Raw genomic sequence first — 22,508 nt, forward strand, 5'->3', positions numbered from 1 at the left:
TTTTTTGAAGGATCACAGTTGTACAGGGCCATTATTTTCATCACAGCATACATGGGTTCATTACCATCAGCAAAGCTTATTACTGTAGATGTTGACCTTGATCACCTGGCAGTGTAGTGTTTGTCAGATTTCTCCACTGTACAGTTACTCTTCCCCCACCCCTACCTTTTCTTTACTATTCTCTTTGGAATCAGCAAGGTTCATTTGTTCATTCTTTCTTTCTTGCCTGAGACTACATGGTGTGCACCACCATGCCTGGTGAATTTTTTTTTTTTTTTTTTGTAGAATCGGGATCTCACTATGTTGCCCAGGCTGATCTCAAACTCCTAGTCTCAAGCATTCCTCCTGCCTCAGCCTCCCAAAGTGCTGGGGTTATAGGCATGAGCTACTGTGCCCAGCCCCAGCAAGATGTTTTTATATACAAGCTGTTTTTAAGTTTTGTTTGGAAAGACATGTTTCTAGAATAACTAAAATTTTAAAAAAGAATAGTCAGTAGGATCACTTTACCTGATACTCATATCTGCTGTAGCTATAGTAACTAAGGCATTGTGGCATTTGTGAAAGGTTAGACACAGAGAACCATGGAACAGAATAGAGAATCCAGAAGCAGATCCCCACAAGTAATGCGTAATTTATTTTTGACAAAAGTCTAAAAGCATTTCAGTGGAGAAAGGCTACCCTCTTCAGAAAGTGGTCCTGGAACATTTGGACATCCCTAGGAAAAACAGTGTACTTTGACCTAAACCTCACAATTTGTATAAAAATTAGCCAAAAATGGATCATGTACGTATATCAATACCATTGCTATTGTGTCAATATCCTGGTTGTGATATTGTACTTTAGTGTTACCAGATGGTATCATGGGGAGAAATTGGGTAAAGAGTCCATGGAATTGCTCTGTATTATTTAATTACAACTGCATGTTAATCTATAGTTATGTTCAAATGAAAAGTTTAATTAAAAAAATCCCCTTCAAAGCTAATTCCTCTGGAGAGCTGGGGTGTCTTCCAGCTTGTTGTGTGTTTGCTCATTTAGTCATTTACATACTCATCATTTAGTAAGTTGTTACTTTCTGCCAAATTCACTGATAGGTTCTGAAAATTTAAAACATGAGTACATGTCTAGATATAAATATTTGAGATTCAGAACCATATGGGTGGTAGGATATTACCCCAGGAAGAATGTATAATTTCAGAGAGCATCAAGGCAATACTTGTCTCTCTGTGTTGCATTTATTCCACAGAGCTGCCTCTACCAGCCTGTTAACTGGAGCATAGGGGCCATTATTTGTTCATCTTCAGATACCAGCTACCTGCCTTTGTAGCTGGTGTATATAAGCCATTGTATGCAAATATGGTGAATGATTGATTTAATACATGAATATATGCTTTTACTTTTTATGAGAGCAGTGAGCCATTTGACCAAAAGGACTGGACAGGGAGATATAAAACTAAATTTTCTTCTTTCTATAGATTGCAGGAGCGTATCTTTTCACAGTATGGTGACAACTGGAGCCAAAATTGAGCAAACCCAGAAAATCCAGTCTTCAAAACACATATTTGTGATACATTTCTTGTAATAGCTTATGGAAGATTTTCAGATGTTCTTTGATAGACTATTGACAGAGATTAACTGATCCCCCCACAGCAAACTGCATTTCTTATTTTCCTTGATTACGGAAGCTCAGTGCATAAAAGCAGGGTGGGGGAAATCAGATGGATTGCCATAATCTCATAAGCCACTGTTAATTTCTTTGTGAGCTCTTCTGGTATTTTTTTTATAGCATAAGACACACCTACATACATAGAAAATAAAGATGGTGTCATGAGATGTGTGTAATTTTTAGCTGCTTTATCTATATTGTGACCATTGCCCAATGTCAAAAAACAATCTTAATTCACACATCACACATGCTTTATTGCACAAGCCCCTTAGTGTTGGACAGTCAAGTTGTTTCTCATTAGGAATAATAACTGTTTCTTGTTCTGCCATATTGTGTTCGGGGCAGTACACTTCTGCTATCTCTATAAAAAGATGCCACCATGTCTACTAGAGTAAACCTCTGGAAATAGAAATTTGAAAACAGCTTATCCCTGCCCTTCCTTTATATCAGGCTTCTTCAGCCCATGGCCTATGGGCCGCATATAGCCCAGGATGACTTTGAATACGGCTCAACGCAAACTCATAAACTTCCTTAAAACATTGAGGTTTTTTTTGTGATTGTTTTTTTAAAAAAATTTTTGGTTAATCTGCTATCATTAGTGTTAGTATATTTTATGTGTGGCCAAAGATAATTCTTCTGATGTGGCCCAAGGAAGCCAAAAGATTGTACACCCCTGATTTATATGATAGGTGATCTACTGTCATGATGCTCTTTGAAGGTCACTTTGATTTCTGGGAGCGAGCCTTAAAAAAAAAAAAAAATGCTTCCTAACCAGAAGATGAGCATTGATTTTTTTCTGAAATCTTAAACTCTTAATTGGAAGTACGTCATGCCCACTCTGCTCAGGTGTTTGGCTTGCCACTATGTCAGTGCCTCATGCTGGTGCTTTCTTTGTGTGAAGGAAGATGCAGTGGGTCGGTCATTAGCACTAGGTGAGCAGGAAGGGAGAAAGGAAGGCCTGAGGCTTTGTCCTCAGTTACCTCCAGTCAGCACTGCTTCTGCAGAGAATACCAGCTCTGGGCCTTGGTTTCCTCATCTAGGAATTGCCCTCTGGTTGATCTAACTCATCTCTCAGTTTCCTCTAACTGTAAATTTTACATTTCGTTTGAGATGTGAATACTTGCTTGACTAGCCTTGAGAGCTTTCCTTCCTTCTGTCCTCCCTCCTTCCCTTCCTCCCTTCTTCCTGGATTAATTTTTATTTTTATTTTAACTGACACATAATTGTACATGTGTATGTGGTACAGTGAGATGTCTTGATACATATACATTGTGTAATGATTAAATCAGGGTATTTAGCACTTGTGTCATCCCACACATTCATTCGTTCTGTGTAGTGAAAACATTCAAAATCCCTTCTTCTAGTTATTTTGAAATCATACCATAGAATATGGTTAACTATAATCACCCTTCCACACAGAACTTCTGCACACCAGAACTTATTTTTCCTGTCTGTGACCCTGTACATGGGTCACATTTCCCTTCTACAGCCTCTGCTATCCACTATTCTACTCTTGACTTCCGTGAAATCACCTTCTTTAGCTCCTGCATGAGTGAGATCATGTGATTTTTGTCTTTCTGTGTCTGACTCATTTCGTTTAACATAATGTGCTATAGATTCATCTATGTTGCTGTAAATGACAATTTAATTATTTTTTATGGCTGAACAGTATTCCATTGTGTATATATACCACATTTTCCTTATTTACTTATCTGTTGATAGATACTTGGGTTGATTCCATTTCTTGGCTATTGTGAGTAGTGCTGCAACAAACATGGGAATGCAGATATGTCTTTGACACACTGATTTCATTTCTTCTGGGTGCATACTCCATAGTGGGACTGCTGGATCATATAGAAGTCCTATTTTTAGTTTTTTGAGGAAGCTCCATACTGTTTTCCATAGTGGCTGTACTAATTTGCATTCCTCTTCCTCTGCATCCTTGCCAGGATCTATTTTTTGTAGCCATTCTAACCGGGGCAAGGTGATGTCTCATGATGTCTCATTGTGGTTTTGATTTGCATTTCCCTGATGATTTATGATGTTGAACAGTTTTTCATACATCTGTTGGCCATTTGTATGTCTTCAGATTTTTTACCTGTTTTTAAATTGTAATATTTGTGGTTTTTTTTTTTTTTTTTTTAAGTGATTTCTTATAACAGTGGTCACAGACATATATTCTGGTCTAAGTGACAAAATCTTTTTTTAATGTTTTTTCTAATCTTAGTATGTTAACATCTCCATCTCATCTAGAGATTAGTTTTCTCTCCATGTCATCCTCTGGAGCATAGCCCAGGACTGAGAATTCAAAGCCTCTAAGGATAAAACATGGCCATTTCAATCCTCTTACACTAAAACCAGACACCATATTCTCTAGGTCTTTACCCAATTTCGTTGAAACTACTTAACATTCAGTTCTCATGAGCTTAATTATTTTGCTTCCCAGATAGCTTACAACAGCATGAAAGCCTTAGACTCAGAGAGGATGAAGGGGCTGAGTACTATTATTATAATAGCAGTAGAGGATCTGCTGACCAACCAAAATCAAAGGGGTAAAAATGAAAACACTAAACACTATTCTATTGCACAGAATGCAGATTTTCCTAAAGGATTACTATGATCATTGCAAAAAGCTTAGAATATGTTTATACCCTCTGTTTAATGGTACAGTAACACTTCAGTGGATTTCTGTGCTAGCGGTTTTCAAGCCGTAGCTGGCATGAGAATCACCCTAAAGGGTTGTTAAGGTACAGACTGATGTGTCCTGCCCCAAATTTCCTATTTTTTGGGTCTAGGGTAGGGCTTGAGAATCTAAGATCTTCTCTGGTGATGTCGTTGTCGCTGGTCTTAGGACTATACTTTGAGAACTACTGTTGTATTCAAAATTATTTTAAGTGTTATTTAAAATAAGAAGTTTAAATTTCCTGGAAAAAAAACTTGTGTGTAAAGCTTAGTCCTTACTACGCAATTATTTTTAAAATATTTTCATTTTGTATCCTACTTCCTGTGGTTTCCACCTCCTTTGGTGTGAATTGAGAGTCATGGGATTCTTTGCTTTTAAATAATTCTCTGTGTGATTCCTCCACCATGGGAATCTGCCCTCAGTTTCCTCAATTTAGAGAGACTGTAAATATATGTGATTTTTCCATTTTTGAATTTACTTCTATTTTCATATTTTTTATTTTATTTTGCTTCCCTTTACTGTTTGAACCCAAAGGATAATTTTACTTTTTTTAGGTTTTTTTTTTTGTTTGCTTTTTTTTTGAGTCAGAGTCTCACTGTGTCACCCAGGCATGATCTCAACTCACTGCAACCTCCGCCTGCTGGGTTCAAGCAGTTCTCCTGCCTCAGCCTCCTGAGTAACTGGAATGACAGGTGCGTGCCACCATGCCCGGCTAATTTTTTTGTATTTTTAGTAGAGATGGTGTTTCACCATGCTGGCCAGGCTGGTCTTGAACTCCTGAACTTGTGATCTGCCCGTCTTTGCCTCCCAAAGTGCTGGGATTACAGGCGTGAGCCACCGTGCCCAGCCTTTTTAGATTTTTTAATGCTGTTTTCTGAGCAGTGGTCATAATATTCATACACACACACACACACACACACACACGGACACACATGCACACACAGTATAACATGCAAAAAGTTAGAAGGTCATATGGTAAAACATAAATTTCTTTCCCTGCTCTCTCCCAGCCACATCATTGTCTTCCTTGGAGATACCTACTATTATCAATTTCTTGATATACACTCAATCCAGTATTATTCATGAATTCCGTACTTGTGAATTTGCCTGCTCTCTAAAATCTGTTTGTAACCTCAAAATCAGCACTTGAGGCACTTTCGTGGGCATTTGCAGAGATGTGCACAACAGGGCGAATAAATCTGACTTGCCTGATGCACACGTTCCCAGCTGAGGTCGAACACGGTGATGTTCTGCCTTGTTCAGCTCTCAAACTGTAAACAAGTGTCCTTTTCGTGGTCTACGTAGTGTCACATTTCACACTTTTTTGTGTTGTGATTTTGCTGTTTAAAAGTGATGAGACTGGGCTGGGCGCTGTGGCTTACGCCTCTAATCACAGCAGTTTGGGAGGCCGAGGTGGAAGGATCACTTGAGGCCAGGAGTTCGAGACCAGCCTGGCCAATGTGTGAAACCTCATCTCTACTAAGAATACAAAAAGTTAGCCGGGTGTGGTGGTGCACGCCTGTAATCCCAGCTCCTCAGGAGGGTGAGGCACAAGAATCGCTTGAACCTGGGAGGTAGAGGGTTGCAGTGAGCCAAGATCGTGCCATTGTACTCCAGCCTGAGTGACAGAGCGAGACTCAAATGATAGATAGATAGATGATAGATTAGAGAGATTAGACAGACAGACCTGACCGAAGTGCTGTATAGTGTCTCTAAGTGCAGGAAGGCTGTGATATGCCTTACAGAGAAAACATGTATGTTAAGAGCTTCATTTAGGTATGAGTTATAGTGCTATTGGCTGTGAGTGCAATGTGAATGAGTCAATAATATATATTAAATATTTTAAACAGAAACACACATAAGACAAGATTATGTATTGATTAGTAGACAAAAATGTGACCAGAGGCTCGCAGGAAACCAACTGTATATTTCCTCTCAGAGCAGCGCTTCACTGTTTGCTAATTCAGTGGTCATAGCTACTTTATAGACTGTACTGCAGATAAGAAGAATGGATGGCGTATGTATTATTTCTTACATGCTTTGCAGTTTCAACTAAATGATTTCACGTGTTGCTAATCCTTACAACAGACCTACAAAGGTTATAGAGAAGTGGAGGGCTGTATACATATATATATATATATATTTGTTTTTTTAAATGGGAATTTTAGCAGAGAGCACAGTATGATGGGGCTGTTTGGGGTTAATGGAACTCTGATATGCAGGCCTGAATTCTACCCTTCTAGCAGTCTTGCCACTGTGTTCAGGATATGACTTACCATGCATAGAACAGCCTACTCTGAATTATAAAATAAAAAGTTGTTTGATGTCCATCTTTTCGAAGGACTTGCTAAATGAACTTCAGTGCTGTGCTTTAGTTTTTCAACTACTTTGTCACTAGATCCACTATGGAGAGAAAATGGAGCTTTGGCAATGTCACTGTGAGTTAAGTAAATGGTATCTTTTCTTAGCTAAACAGTGATTTGGAAATTTATAACATAAATGTTCATGATGGGTTTACTCCATTTGATTTGGAAAAACATTCCTTTTAAAGACAGACATATTGTCCAAAACATTGTCTGAAACAACTTGAGGACATACTGTCCCTGTCCTCAAGTTGCTTAAGACCTGGCAGATGGACTAGCATCCTAACTGGTAAGTTTAGTGAGTGTTTTATGTGCCACAAATGAAGTGTGTACAGAAGACAATTGGGAAGAGAGAAGAGATGGCTCAGTTCTTCCTGAGGAGAGCATATAGGATAAGTTATGGTTTGCATAGAGGTAAAACATTTCTGGAATTATAGATCATGTTAGTGGGAAGATGTGTTTTGACTTAAAAATAAATTTTATCAAGAACCTACTAGGACTACATCTATTGAAAAATACAAGGTAGGCTAATATGCATTAGGAGAGGGCAGGCAATGGAAATGGCAGGGGTGGACTGGAACCAGGTAGGAGTCAGGTGAACCTGGTTTGAATCCTGGTGCGGCCACTTAAGTACTTTTGGTCAGTTGGCATGATTTTCACTGATTAATGTTTGTCTTTCATAGTGGTGTTATGAGGATTAAAAGAAAGAAGTAATAAAAGGCTTCAGAGAGAAGATGATGCTCCTTTACCATTTGTAGGTAGAGAAATATTTCAGGCTGTTAGACTCTACTTACTAATTGTGAGTGTGAAGACTGACAAAACCTTTGTGTAATTGCTGCACTACAGTCAAGAGCAAGGAGTTTATATGCAGTGACTTCATTTAGAGGATCTTATAAATAATCAGTTTATTTAGAATATTTAGGAGAGAAGAATTTTTAACCTGGAGGCTATTTCTTCTGTAGCACAGTAATGTTTTCAATTGCTTAAAATAGTTTTTAATATGCAGTTTAGAGAGTTGATTTTAAAAAAAACTTTAATTTTACTTGCCATAACTGTTCTGCTTGCTAACTTGTTTGTGGGGGAAAACTTGATTCTTTTTCATTAGCTGAATATTTTTAATTTTAAAACTGTTCTATATATGTACATAGTAAGATTATTATAAAATTCTTTTAAATGCTGAATATCATGGATAATTAATTATGCCAACATTCCTGAAATATGGAATATGTAGAACTATAGTTTGGTTAATACCATTTTTTAAAAACAAAAATAAATGATTTTGTTGAGATGCTAAAAAACATGAAGGGTGATTTAGATATTTCTGTGTGAGAGAGAGAGAGAAAGCGAGAGGATGTATTGTGCTTTTTCTGTTTATTGAGAGGAATTTTTTTCCCTGCTATGTTTCAGAAAGCATTTGTACAAGTGGATATTGGTAACGTGAACTTAATTTTAACTGAATGTATTTTTAAAAGTTAAAAACAATAGCAAAAGAAGGATTGGGAATCACTACAATTCCAAATACAGTGACATCTTTAGATGCTTATCTTCAGATTAATTTTGTAGTGTCTTTGGTCTGTAGTCATTCTCTTATGTATTCATTTAATTACAGATTTTAACCTTTTGACTTAGGATAGCAAAACAGATTTCTTTAGGAACTAAGTACTATGATTTGTGTCTAAAAAAAAAAACTTTTAAAAGTTGTGTTTTTCCATTTGTTTTTGTCACAAGATATGTTTCTCATGGGTATAGAAGTTTCCAGTGTGACAGAACACCTTCAAATCTCTCATTCTTGAACATATGGCATTTATTAGCAAAGAATAGTATTGATAGTCATTTCTCAACTGAATTACAGTGATGAAAATGTATCTTTCTTTTTTTGTTTTGTTTTTTTTTTGAGATGGAGGCTTGCTCTGTCACCCAGGTTGGAGTGCAGTGGCGCAATCTCGGTTCACTGCAACCTCTGCCTCCCAGGTTCAAGCTATTCTTCTGCCTCAGCCTCCCCAGTAGCTGGAATTACAGGGGCGTGCGACTGTGCCCGGCTATATTTTTAGTGCAGGCGGGGTTTTGCCCTGTTGGCCAGGCTGTTCTCAAACTCCTAACCACAAGGTGATCCACCCACGTAGGCCTCCCAAAGTGCTGGCATTACAGGCTTGAGGCATTGCGCCCAGCCAAGATATCTCTTCTTAATGGGGAAGATGGCATTGTATATTGAGATAATAATTGTTTTAGAATTGCTTCCCTCACTACATTTTTTCCCCGTTAGACTTAATTTTTTAAAAAGACATTGCCTGCACAAAAGGTAGCTATTACAAAAAAGACTGGAGTGTCAAAGGATTTCTTGGGCTCTCTGATCCGTATGCCCTGGCACTGTCTCTCACAAGGCTTGCCCTCTTTGTGCAGTTGCCAAGTGCTTGCATAATTGTCTTGACAAATGGCATACTCATTAATATTGTCTTGGGCCTTTGCCAACCCATGGAAGCCATGTGCCCTGGGCAGTGAAATCCAGTGCCAAGCTCTTGCTGATGGTTATAAACCATGCCTTAAATACATTGTTGAGACCAATGATAGATAAGTAAATAGTCATTTGACCTAAAAATACTTACATTTATCCATGGAAGCCAAGCGCGTTTGTGAATGGTAAGGGGCTGCTGGGGTTCTGAGCTGTAGACACTCTTGTGTGCGGGAGCTGCATCTTCCTCCCTTGAGGGCTCCTCTTTTGTCACTTACTAGCTCCAGAATCAATCAGAAAAACATGCCCTGATGAACCATCACAGAAAAGAGGTTATTCACTTCTTCAAGGCTGTTAAAGTGCCCAGTCTAGAAGCAGTGTCATTGTATCAGGGTCTGCAATCATTTCTAGAGTTAGGTGCACCAAATTCTTTGAAAATTAAATTTATTTGAGTCTAAATGGATGAAACTCAAGAAAAGGGTGTGAGATGCTTTCATTACAACTGTATATTAACATTTTCTCCTAGGCATTTCATGTTACTTCAAATTAATGATTTCAAAATGCACTGTTCATTTGGCCTTATATTGGTTGAATGGTACTATGCAACTTGCTTTTCTTAAGCTCACTGGAAACAATTGTAGCAGTGTGGTATGAGAGCCATTCATTCATTTTTTTCATTCATTCATTCATGGAAGAAGCACTTTCTTTGGGCACTTACTTCCTGTGCCTGACCATCTTATAGAAACAATCAGATGAATGGCTTCTGCCCTCAAAGTCTTATTTTCTGGTGGGAGAGGTACACATGTCTGCAGGTAAGTACTGCCTGGGTCATTTGGCATGAAAAATGTATTTCCATTTTAAACATCCAGCTTATTTATAATGATTTCAACAAAGCTACTGGGAGATAGGTTTCCCCAGTGCCCAGTTAGTTCCAGAATTTGTAGACCCAGCATATTCTGTTCTTCTACACATCCAAGCTGGCTTCCTAGTGATTTTATTATTTGCGTATTACACAAAGTCCCTCTAAGACTAACCCCCAAGTATTCTCCAAGGTAGATATCTAGACAATGTGTGACCTTGTCCCTGGTAATTGATTTCATTTGCATGTGAACTTTTAAAAATTTTTATCCTCCCTCTCGGAAAGAAGGTCTGGATAGGGTAACCGGGATCAGGAGCTGAGCTTGTACAGTTTAAAATTTATCATGTTATGTTAGTAGAGGGAGAATGTTCTGAATTTAGAAAAATCGATGCCAGTATTCAAGACATTTTTAGCAAAACAGACAAGATCAGGCTAGTGAATGCTTATATTACCTGAACCAACTAAGAGCACAGTTGAAACTTGGTCAGATAGGACAATGGTTTTAAAGTTTAATTTAAAATATAATGAATATCTATTTAGAATATTTGAAAATATTAATACATAAAATAGAAAATAAGTACCAGGGGTAATTGCTATGAAATCTTTTGGCTAGTTCTTCTCATGGTTTCTAAATATCATATGCATGTGTTTATAGGTAGATATATATTTATAGAGTTAAGATCATATCATACATATAATTTTATATCCTATTTATCATTTTATATAGTTATATCATCAAAACTCTTTGCAACCATTATATTTAATGACTGCATAATATTTTATTGTATGGTTCTCCGATAATTTGCTTAATCATTCCCTTGTTGTGGGACATTTATGTGGTGTATATATTTTTTTCTATTATAAATAATACTGTAATGAAACTTCTTTGTGTTTAACTTCTGTCTTCATTTACATTATTTCCTCATGATAAATTCCTAGAAGGGTAATTACCCTGTCAAAGGGTATGAACAGTTTTAAGTCTCTTGATAGTGCTGAATTGCTTTCTAGAAATGTTGCGCCAATAACACCCTCATGAGGAATATAGGAAACTGCCTGCTTATAACACTTCTCTTTTTGTTCATACTAGTCAGCAGGAACCAAAGCATTCTCTTGACTTGCCTTTGTATCAGTAAAAGTGAATGGAAGTTGGCCATTTTCCCACCCTTATTTAGTAGAATAAAATATGTAACTGTGTTGACTGAACCAAGCTTCATTTTTTCTTGATAGAAATTGTGTGAGTATTGCATCCGGTGGTTATGGATTGTGCTTGAACACTTTTTGTATAGTGGTGACCATATATGGGTTATGCTTGCCCACCATTGGCCATTTCCCTTAAGCTAATAATGCTTTAGGGAAATGATCAGTCCAGTACAATTTGCGTGCTGCTTAATGTTTTCTTTACACAGAAGAATGAGGGAGGTTGAAGGGACTGTTGAAACCATAATAAAACTCATTCATTCTAACAACAAACATTTATTCAGTATTTTACTAGTTGTTGTCACTGTGCTGCTTTATAGTGATAGAGAAAGCTTACAGCATTCTGTGTGTGTCCAAAATGAAAAACAAGCGAAAGAATTCAAATGTGATCCATGACCATGTAACAGATGCTTCAGATACCTTTTGAAATGTTATTTCTTAGAGCAGTCTTGTAGAGAAGTGGACTTGACCACCATGCCCCTGTTTGGACATTCCAGGCAGCTGTATCCCAATAGTAATGATAGAAATAATAATAATACTGATAATAGCTGCCATTTATTGAGGACCTGTTATATTCCTTCAAGATACTGTATTATGTTTTTTACCTTCATTGTTATTTAATACTCTTACTGCCATTGCAAGGTATATGTTATTTTCACGTTGAGAAATATAGGGAAAGTAAGATTCAGAGAGAGAGAGCGAGAGTTCTCCTAGTTCATCCTTGTTGTCACAAATCACAGGATTTACTTCTATCTAAAGGCTGAATGATACTCTATTATATACATACATCACATTTTCTTTATGCACTCATCTGTTGATGGACAGTTAGGTTGATCCCATATCTTGGCCATTGTGAATAATGCTGCAGTGAACAAGGGGGTGCAGTGAACAAGGTGACATACAGATTTCATTTCCTATGTTATATACGCAGAAGTGGTATTGCTGGATCATATAGTAACAGTTCTATTTTTTAATTTTTTTGAACCTCCATACTATTTCCCGTATGTGGTTATACTCCTCCAAATTCCCACCAACAGTGTACAATAGTTCCTTTTTCTCCACATCCCCACCTACACTTAGCATTTCTCTTTTTGGTAATAGTCATTCTAAACAGGTGTGAAGTGGTGTCTCATTGTGCTTTTGATTTGCATTTCTCTGATGACTAGTGATTTTGAGGATTTTTTTTCACATACCTGTTGGCCATTTATATGTCTTCTTTTGAGAAATGTTTATTCAGATCCTTTGCCCCTTTTCTTTTCTTTTTTTGTTGAGACGGAGTCTCGCTCTGTGGCCCAGGCTGGAGTGCAGTGGTACGATCTCGGCTCACTGCAAGCTCCGCCTCCCGGGTTCACGCCATTCTCCTGCCTCAGCCTCCTGAGTAGCTGAGTAGCTGCGACTACAGGCGCCCGCCACCTCGCCGGGCTAATTTTTCGTATTTTTTAGTAGAGACGGGGTTTCACCGTGTTAGCCAGGATGGTCTCCATCTCCTGACCTCGTGATTCGCCCACCTTGGCCTTCCAAAGTGCTGGGATTACAGGCGTGAGCCACTTCGCCCGGCCCGTTTGCCCATTTTTAAGTTATTTGCTTTCTTGCTGTTCAGTTGCGTGAGTTCCTTATATATTTTGGACATTAACTTTTTCCTGGATATATGGCTTGTAAATACTTTTTCCCATTCTGTGAGTTGTCTCTTCACTCTATTGAGTTTTTAAATAGTTATATACTGCCGCTACCAAAGAGCCAGGCTTCTTTGTTTTGTTTGACCTTGCTGACCAATTTCCTTCCATTCTTTTCTTTTTCCTCCTATTTCTGTTCTTCTGGCATCTTCCACCCAGCATCAAATGTAGTGCTAGATTCCGTGCATACAGTGATAAATATGAGAGAGAGAGTGGGGAGAAAGAGTATGTATATAGATTTGTGATTGTGTGTTCTTCTCTCAAGAACCACACAGTCTGGTAGGAATACAGACAACAGCAGGTGGTAATAATACGGCATGCTAAACTTGCACATTGAGTGGTATTTGGGTTCAGTAAAGGCCCCTGTTTCCTTCCAGATGTCTTTTCCCCTGATTTCTGTGCTGTGGCACCCTTTATGTCCCCTCTGTCTTACTCCTTACATCCCCTTCCTTTCAATGTGATAAATTCCAAGTATTCTTCTATCTTTTGCCCACTTCTATCTTGCTCTTAGCCTCCCATGGATTCTTATATATGCGTGTGATATTAACTCTTCCGTCTATCCAAATTACCTGCAAGGTCTACATTTCCAGGACTAATGTCTTACCTCCTTTCCAAACTATAATATAACTCGAATTGCCTTACAGAAATTGTAATGTGGCTATCTCATTCATACTGAACTTCCATTTGTCCAAATCTGTTTCCCTGTACAAAAGATGATCTGAACAAACAACAAAAACCCATTCTGAGTTCTCTGTATCAGTGAATGACTTTATTAGTTCATCCGTTACCCGATCTCTTGAAATCTCTGGGTCACTTTTAACTCTGAATTCAGCTCATCTTATCTGTTAAACACTGAGCAATGAGTTAATTAGCTGATGAACATGATCTAGTGTAATCTTTTCATTATGAGATAGGTATTATTTTTCTCTGTTTTACAGATGAGGACCTTGAGGGCCAGAAAGGTTAAATAATGTTTCTAAGGATGATACACGGCAGCTAAGAGGTCAGCTTAGGATCAAACCAACATTGGCATCTCTGCGAAGTCTGGCCTGTTGCCCATTATACTGTATTTTCTCTTCTTATAGTTGGTCTGATTGTTTCTTTTGTACCAGTGCTAACATACTTCATGTCCACATTTGTATTCTTGCTCCTTTTTTGTGACTTTATAATCTACATATGTTTGTGACTAGGAAGATTTTATTAATAATGTGGAAAAAAGTTTCAGTAGGTTAAGCTAAAACAGGGCTCAGCAAACTCTTTCTATAACAGACCAGCTAGTGAGTATTTAGGCTTTGTGAGCCACACAGTCTCTCTAGCAGCTATTCAATCTTACCTTGATAGCAAGAAAGCCACTGCAGATGTTAAATCAACAAATGGCTGTTGCTGTGTTCCAGCAAGCTTTATTTGCAAGAACAGACTATTGGCAAGGCACAATGGCTTATGCTTGTAATCCCAGCACTTTGGGAGACTGAGGTGGGCAGCTCACTTGAGCCGGGAGTTTGAGACCAGCCTGGGCAACATGGCGAAACCTCATCTCTACAAAAAATACAAAAGTTAGCCAGGTGTAGTGGCTTGGACCTGTAATCTTAGCTATCTCTGGGGAAGGGAGCCACTGGAGCCTGAGACAGGAGTTTCACTTGAGTCTGGGAGGTCGATGCTCCAGTAAGCCATGATCATCCCACCGCACTCCAGTCTGGGTGACAGAGTGAGACCCTGTCTCAAAAACAAAAAAAAGCCAAAGACAAAAAACAAAACAGAACAAAAAACCCAAACAGACGACTGTGGGCAGATTTGACCCTTAGGTCTGTAGTTAAATACTTATTTCATTTTTACCATCTAAACTAATGTGTTTTATTGGATTTACTTATTCATGCATTTATGTATTTAAAAACACATTGATATATAATCTCAATTATATAAAATAGAAGTTAAGGGAGGTCATTGCAGAGATAACATTTGAACTTAACAATCTTGGACTTTTGATTGAGAAATAATACTTTTTTTTTTTTGGTCAGGCAGGGTCTCATTCTGTCACCCAAGTTGGAGTGCAGTGGTGCAATCCTGGTTCACTGAAGCCTGAACTCCTGGTTTCATGCAGTCCTTCTGCCTTAGCTCCCCAGTGGCTGGGACTGCAGGTGTGTGCCACCATACCCGGCTAATTTATTAAAGAATTTTTTTTTTTTTTTTCTAGAGGCAGAGTCTTTCCATGTTGCCCAGGCTGCTTTCAAACTCCTGGGCCTAAGTGATTCTTTCGCCTTGGCTTTCCAGAGTGTTAGGATCATAGGCGTGAGCCACCATACCCTACTGAGAAATGCACTTGACCCCTGGACAACATGGGGGCTTTGGGGGCACTGATTACCCTCCCTCAGTCAGTTGAAAATTCCTGTGTACCTTTTGACTTCCCCCAAACTTAACTACTAATAGTTAACTGGAGGCTTTATTGATAGCATAAACAGTTGATTAACACATATTTTATATGTTACAGGTATTATATACTGTGTTTTACAATAAACTAGAGAAAAGAAAATGTTGTTAAGAAAATCATGAAGAGAGAAAATATATTTACTATTTATTAAGTGGAAGTAGATCATCCTAAAGATCTTCATTCCTATCTTCACGTTGAGTAGGCTGAGGAGGGAGAGGAAGGATTGGTCTTGCCTTCTCAGGGGTGGCAGAGGTAGAAGAGGAGGTAGAGGAGGTGGCAGGGGAGGCAGGAGGGGCAATCACACTCAGTGTAACTGTTATTGAAAAGAATCTGCGTGTAAGTGGATCCTCACAGTTCAATCCATGTTGTTTGAGGGTCAGCTATATTTGAATTGCCAAGAATTCTGAACTGTGTCTCATGGCTACCTAGGCATATGAATTTATGCTAGTTACGTGATCTTTTTGAGCTTTATATTCTTTGTTGGTAAAGTGGTACGTACAATACCTACATCACGGAACTGTTGAAGGATCAAATGGAAGAACAATGTGTTAATATAAGTATGAACGTCGTTGGTCTTATCCTCCTGGGTCTCTTATGTATTTTCAGATGATACATTTCTTATAGAGAAATTTGATAGAGGTGGGAGGAAAGGAAGTCACTTCTCAGATAGAAGTGGGAAGGCTCTCCTAGTCATGCCTCTCTCTGTTAGAGATGGTAATAGAAAGGACAAATACTTTTCTGGGTGGGGTGAATGACAGTGAAGAATGTAAGCAGGGCTGAACAGATAGATAGAAGGCCTGAAAACGAGGGCAAGAAACTCAAACTTTCATCGGGAAGCTGGGGACTGCGTGAGGAGAGCAAGGAAGGGACACGAGGCTGGGGCGCATCCCTGGGAATGGAACCTAAGTGTGGGTTTGGATGTGTGAAGAGCAGGAAACTGGGAAGGAAAGGCATCGATAGCAGCCCACAAATAACTGCATCAGAAGCACCTTTCCCAGAACAATTCTGAACTTTGTCTAACAGCACATGCCTTTGGAAGGAAGAAAGGTTTTCTTGTGTTTTGGCAAGCGTGCTGAGTTAGGTAGCTAATAACCTAACAGTTTGATTTTGTGCTAAGATGTGTAAGGCTGCATATGCATATTTAAAATTCATATCCACTGCAGTGACAGGTCACTGAACACTAGATGGGAAGACATTTCAGTTGAAGCTCAGCCAAAAGCCCTTTTGCAACAACTCTGACAAAATAATGCCATAAGTGAATAAAACCAGAGAGTTCCTGGGTGTCTTTGAAAATGTCTCAAATGATGACAGTCTCAGACAAAGGTGCTGTGCACGGCTTCTGAGAAGCAATCACACACAAGCACAGCCCTTCCACTTGAAGCTAGATATCCTCGGTTCTAATTTGGAGTCGGGTGGATTGTGTTGTCCAGGGACAGACTGTGCCTTTGATGGGGACTTGGAACAATATAATTCTCTCCTAATGCAGCTTCGTGTCATGAAGTTACATATTTTCTTGGTATGATTGCACGGCCCTTGCAGTAAAGCAGCCACATAGTTGTAGGCTTCAAAGTAGCCCAGTAGGGAAGAATTCCACATTTTAGAGGATGGATTTTTGTAATTGAAGTTTGTGAACGTAAATTATTTGTGAACATTGGGAAGTGACATCTCAAGACTCTCCTTATTGGGATCCCCGAGTGAGTTCATCGCTGGCTTCTGTGGGAGTGGGAAGAAGACACTGTGTGAGTGGTCCACAGCCCTTTGCGGTTGTCTTATTGAACTCTTCCACTAGCTTGGAGTTTCGCTGTTACACTTAGATCTTTCTTACCTCATCCGTGACTTGAACCGCCTATACTAGATGACGGCTGAGGTGACTTTCAGCTGTAAAGTTTGGTGATTTTATTAAATTCTAGGCATTTTATTTACTTAAAAATCTAGGTCAGTGCTCTGTCTTCTGGCTGCTCTGTCACTCTCCCTCAGCAAGTGTAGTCCTGTTTCTGGTTAATTGTGGGTGTGTAGTAGAAATTTGCTGTTTTGCCAAAGGTGTAATTGAGAAGGCGCCACAAAGGTATGAAGTTTAAGTGACTAGATGGGAGAAGACTTGCGTTTACAGCTGTCCATTGATATAGGCTATCATTTTGTATAACATTTCCTTAGATTTTCTATTTTATTTTAAAAATATTAAAGTTAACCACCATCTAAAGTGGTGTATTTTATTTTAAACTTTTTAAAAAAATTAGTAATATCCCTTTGTGATCTAGTGAAGTAATCCAGAAGTTATGCTGTGTCAGAGATAAAGAGAACTTCTAATAATCGGTAGAAATGTGAAGTATGGCTCTTCTAATCTCCTCTCTTCCACTCTCCTTCAGAGGCCTCTATCTAAACATTTACTTCCTTTATTAGTAGGACCCATAGTAGGGTCCAATTAAGTGCTGTATTTTAGGGGATCCTTCTAAAGGTTTTTGGTTCTATAATGTACAGGTTGTCACATTTAAAGTTTTTTTCCACATCACAGGTTCAGGACATGATAACATAATAAATGAAGTTTTCTACAAAGCCAAGGACCTGAATGACAAAGGAAGGACAACTAGAGATTAGGGATCTAACAGTGACTTCCAAGAATCTTCTGACTTAGTGCATTAAGTATCACGCATCTGTCAGATTTCCTGAATTGGCTCTTTCAGCTGTGTGGAGGTCACAGTGGGGGAGACATGCCAGTATGACAAGAGGGAGCTGGTGGGAGACACAGAGAACAGACTTGCTTTCCACAGAGTGACACCTGACTTGTGCTTTGCCTGTGTGCTCTTTCCAGAACCTGTGAGAAGTTTCTACAATGGTGGGCTCAGCTCTCAGGAGAGGTGCCCATGCGTATGTCTACCTGGTGAGTAAGGCCAGTCACATCTCCAGGGGCCATCAGCACCAGGCCTGGGGATCGAGACCTGCTGCAGCAGAGTGTGCTGCCCAGAGAGCTCCAGGCAGTGTGGTGGAGCTGCTGGGGAAATCCTACCCTCAGGACGACTACAGCAACCTCACCCGGAAGGTCCTCACGAAAGTTGGCAGGAACCTGCACAACCAGCAGCATCACCCTCTGTGGCTGATCAAGGAGAGGGTGAAGGAGCACTTCTACAAGCAGTATGTGGGCCGCTTCGGGACCCCGTTGTTCTCGGTCCACGACAACCTTTCTCCAGTGGTCACGACCTGGCAGAACTTTGACAGCCTGCTCATCCCAGCTGACCACCCCAGCAGGAAGAAGGGGGACAACTATTACCTGAATCGGACTCACATGCTGAGAGCACACACGTCTGCACACCAGTGGGACTTGCTGCACGCGGGGCTAGATGCCTTCCTGGTGGTGGGTGATGTCTACAGGCGTGACCAGATCGACTCCCAGCACTACCCTATTTTCCATCAACTGGAGGCCGTGCGGCTCTTCTCCAAACATGAGGTGAGTCTCGAGATGTTTCTCATTGCTAAAGGATGTTATAGACGTTTTATGTTGAGGTCACTAACATTTAGCTCAATGAGACTGTATAGTCATCCTTGCTTGCCTTATTTTGTCTTAGTGAATCATCCATACTTAATGACATCTTGTGTATAGGTGTGCCTTCGTATTTTTTGACTGATTTCTTGTGTGAGTAACTACAGAAATTGAAAAGCCTTAGTTTTCAGTTGTCTGTCCTTATCCTTTCTCTCAATACTGACCCGCCTTTCTCTGGGTTACTTCTTATGAATGGAGAATAGTCTGTGGCTCAAATTCACCTTTAATCCAGGATGGCTGAAGGTGCAACTCGGAAACCTGTGGTCAGGTCATTCTTAGTTCTGTTAGGGGAAGTAAATTATATTTTCATGCTGTTAGAGAGAAATGAATTTCTTAGGTACCTTAGGGGCCTGATGATTTATTGGCTTGGACTGTAAACTGTGTCTTGTCCCCAGGCACTTTCCTCACCCTCCCTGGCTTTGCATGTTGCTGTGAGATGTCTTAATTGCTGTGGGATGTCTTAATTGCTGCTATTCTTGAAGTATATGTTAGGATGCATGGAGCCTTTTCCTAACTCCTTGCATCTGTTAGATGTTATCCTAATATGTTGTGTGCATCTTTTTTTTGGGTTTTTTTTTCTTCAAATTATGAAATCCCTACAAGCTTGATTCCATTTCCTAAAGACTTACCATACCACTTGTCTTTCACTCATGTTTTAAAAACCATCTCTGTTTTTGTCTAAGAAACAGATACATTAAACTAACACAGGGTGTATTTCATTTCACTTCCTTAGCAATGTCCCTTCCAGACATGTTCATTGGAACAGGAGGAATTATTATTGTCACAAAACTCTCTCCTGCCATGTAAGCTAAATGAGTTATTAATATGAAAACAAATAGTATAGCATCCTTAGGCTAATAAGTAACCATTGTTTTGTTGTATTCTATAAGTCATATAGCAGGAGATAACTGAACAGGACTGCCCTCCCCTTCTCTTCTTTTTCTCTCTGTTTGCCTCTGGATGTGCTATTATTTTGTGACTGTGATAATACAGTAATAGGTTAGCCTTACACAGAAAGGCCATCCATGCTGGATCTCAGGGGATCTTAAATGAGCATTCTCTCTACTTGGAATAGCTGACTATTTTCCAAGTTAGGAAAAATAATGATTAGTAAGGATATAGATTTATTAGGGAACTAAAATGAGATGAACAAAGACAGGTCAAAATCTGGGAAATATGTCCAAGTGAAAGGATGTCATTTAAAATTAATGTGCAAGGGGAGCTGTGGTGCCAGTAATATGACGTCCAGGTCACAGTAGCAGACAGGTGCTCAGCCCAGCTTACCTCATTAAAGAGATAAGAAAGGACTGTGCGCCCTGATTTGTAAGCCTGCATGCCGTGAAAGAGGCAATGAAGGCCGCCAGGCACTTCTAGCATTTTAATGGAGGGAAAATCAAGGCTGCCACAGAAGATGGGAAGTAGGAAGTGGATAGGAAATTAGCCTTCACCTTGTTTCATATTTGTTTTGGGTCCAGTCAGATTTTAGCACAAATTACTAATCTAAACTGATAACGCTACTATATATTCTGCATATAGTTAAAAAATTATGCTCATGTTTATGTATGTATGTAATCTTCTTATATAAGGTGCATCTGTGTTCATTGCTTCATTTACTCCTCTTAATAAAAACCTCGCAAGGTAGATCATTTTGACTTCAGCCATGAGGAATGAGGTCCCAAAAGGTTTAGTGATTTACCCAAAGTTGCTGCAGCAGTTAGTAACATGGCTAAAGCTGGAATTCAGCTCTTCTGAATTCATTGTCTATTTTTCTGTATTCTGCTTTTTTTCATGACATTCCTTTGTATGTGGGACCTGCTTATGACCCAAAGGGGAGTTTTGGTTCCAAGAATGGTATAGAGAGTGGAGTCAGAAGCTTGTGGCATTTTCTGAATTCCTAACCTCAACTAAAATGTTGGTACTAATTCTGACCTAATCTTCACTCTAAACAAATTGTTTATTCCTCTTTCAGTTTATTCCCCTATGAATAGGAGTTTTAGACTTAATAATAATTTTACAGAGACAATTTTAAACATTTTATTGTTATCTTTTAAGGTATTTTTTATCAGGAGAACCCGCTGGTTACGTGGGTTCTTTTCTATTTCCTAAATGTCTCGGCTGGTTTGAGAAATAAAGGGAAAGAGCACGAGAGAGAGAAATTTAAAGCTGGGTGTTTGGGGGAGACATCACATGTCGGCAGGATCCCTGATGTTCCTGGAGCCTTAAACCAGCAAGTTTTTATTAGTGATTTTCAAAAGGAGAGGGAGTGTACGAATAGGGTGTGGGTCACAGAGATCACATGCTTCACAAGGTAATAAAGTATCACAAAACAAGTGGAGGCAGGGCGAGATCACGGGACCATAGGATGGGGCGAAATTAAAATTGCTAATGAAGTTTCCGCATTATCATTGATAACATCTAATAAGGAAACAGGGTTTGAGAGCAGATAACCTGTCTGACTACAATTTATTAGGTGGGAATTTTCCTCGTCCTAATAAGCCTGGGAGCCCTACAGAAGACCAGGGGCTTATTTCATCCCTTCAGCTTCCACCATAAAAGACAGCACGCCTTGAAGGGGCCGTCTATAAACCTACCCTCAGGGCACATTCTCTTTCTCAGGGATGTTCCTTGCTAAGAAAAAGAATTCAGTGATATTTCTCCTATTTGCTTTAGAAAGAGGAGAAATATGGCTCTGTTTATCTAGCTCACTGGCGGCCAGAAGTCTTATCTCTGGTGTTCCCTGAACATTGCTGTTATCCTGTTCTTTTTTCAAAATGCCCAGATTTCATATTGTTCAAACACACATGCTCTACAAACAATTTGTGCAGTTGATGCAATCATCACAGGGTCCTGAGGCGACTCATATCCTCCTCAGCTTACGAAGAAGATGACGGGGTTAGGAGATTAAAGTAAAGACAGGCATAGGAAATCACAAGGGTATGGATTGGGGAAGTGATAAGTGTCCATCAAATCTTCACAATTTATGTTCAGAGATTGCAGTAAAGACAGGCATAAGAAATTATAAAAGTATTAATTTGAGGAACTAATAAATGTCCATGAAACCTTCACAATTTATGTTCCTCTGCCGCGGCTTCAGCCGGTCCCTCCGTTCAGGGTCCCTGACTTCCCACAACAATTTTTGTTGTTTGATCTTTGTAATTACTACTTTCATCACTATAATGTGTATTTCAGCAGGAAGAAAAGTAAATACAGAGGGGCAGGGTAGAAAAAACCAAAAACCAATGATAAGTATAGAAATGGATGAATCACAATAATCTATATACTTAGCTATTAATTGTGGGAAAAAACCTTTTGTATTTTGAAAAATGCTAAAATGAAAACTCTAGTGAACAGTAATAAATTGGAGGGAGTAATCAATAGATATTGAAAGTCTGCTAAGGCTCTTGTCATATTTGGGGATAGGTTAAAATTACTGAGTAACTTCAGACTTTGTTGGAAAAAAATTAGATTACAGTACAATGTATGCATTGCAAACGGAGTAGAAAAGGAGGAATGTAGAGCATAATCTCAATTAAACAGACATTAGGAAAAAGGAATGAAAAAAAGTATGGTAGGCCGGGCACGGTGGCTCAAGCCTGTAATCCCAGCACTTTGGGAGGCCAAGACGGGCGGATCACGAGGTCAGGAGATCGAGACCATCCTG

At 39.2% G+C, this 22,508-nt stretch overlaps 1 protein-coding gene across 3 annotated transcripts in view; it reads left to right on the top strand.

Annotated features, from left to right (window-relative positions):
* FARS2 (phenylalanyl-tRNA synthetase 2, mitochondrial) overlaps positions 1 to 22,508 on the top strand; it is a 524,099-nt gene that overhangs the window by 96,557 nt on the left and 405,034 nt on the right. For all 3 annotated transcript variants that reach the window (XM_011962638.1, XM_011962637.1, XM_011962639.1), the window contains one exon: positions 18,122 to 18,754. In XM_011962638.1, the coding sequence (XP_011818028.1) occupies positions 18,143 to 18,754 (612 nt within the window). In that variant the 5' untranslated portion in view covers positions 18,122 to 18,142. The remainder of the gene's footprint in view (positions 1 to 18,121; positions 18,755 to 22,508) is intronic.

This window comes from Colobus angolensis, unplaced genomic scaffold (assembly GCF_000951035.1).
Source record: "Colobus angolensis palliatus isolate OR3802 unplaced genomic scaffold, Cang.pa_1.0 Scaffold6, whole genome shotgun sequence".
Lineage (NCBI taxonomy): Eukaryota > Metazoa > Chordata > Mammalia > Primates > Cercopithecidae > Colobus > Colobus angolensis.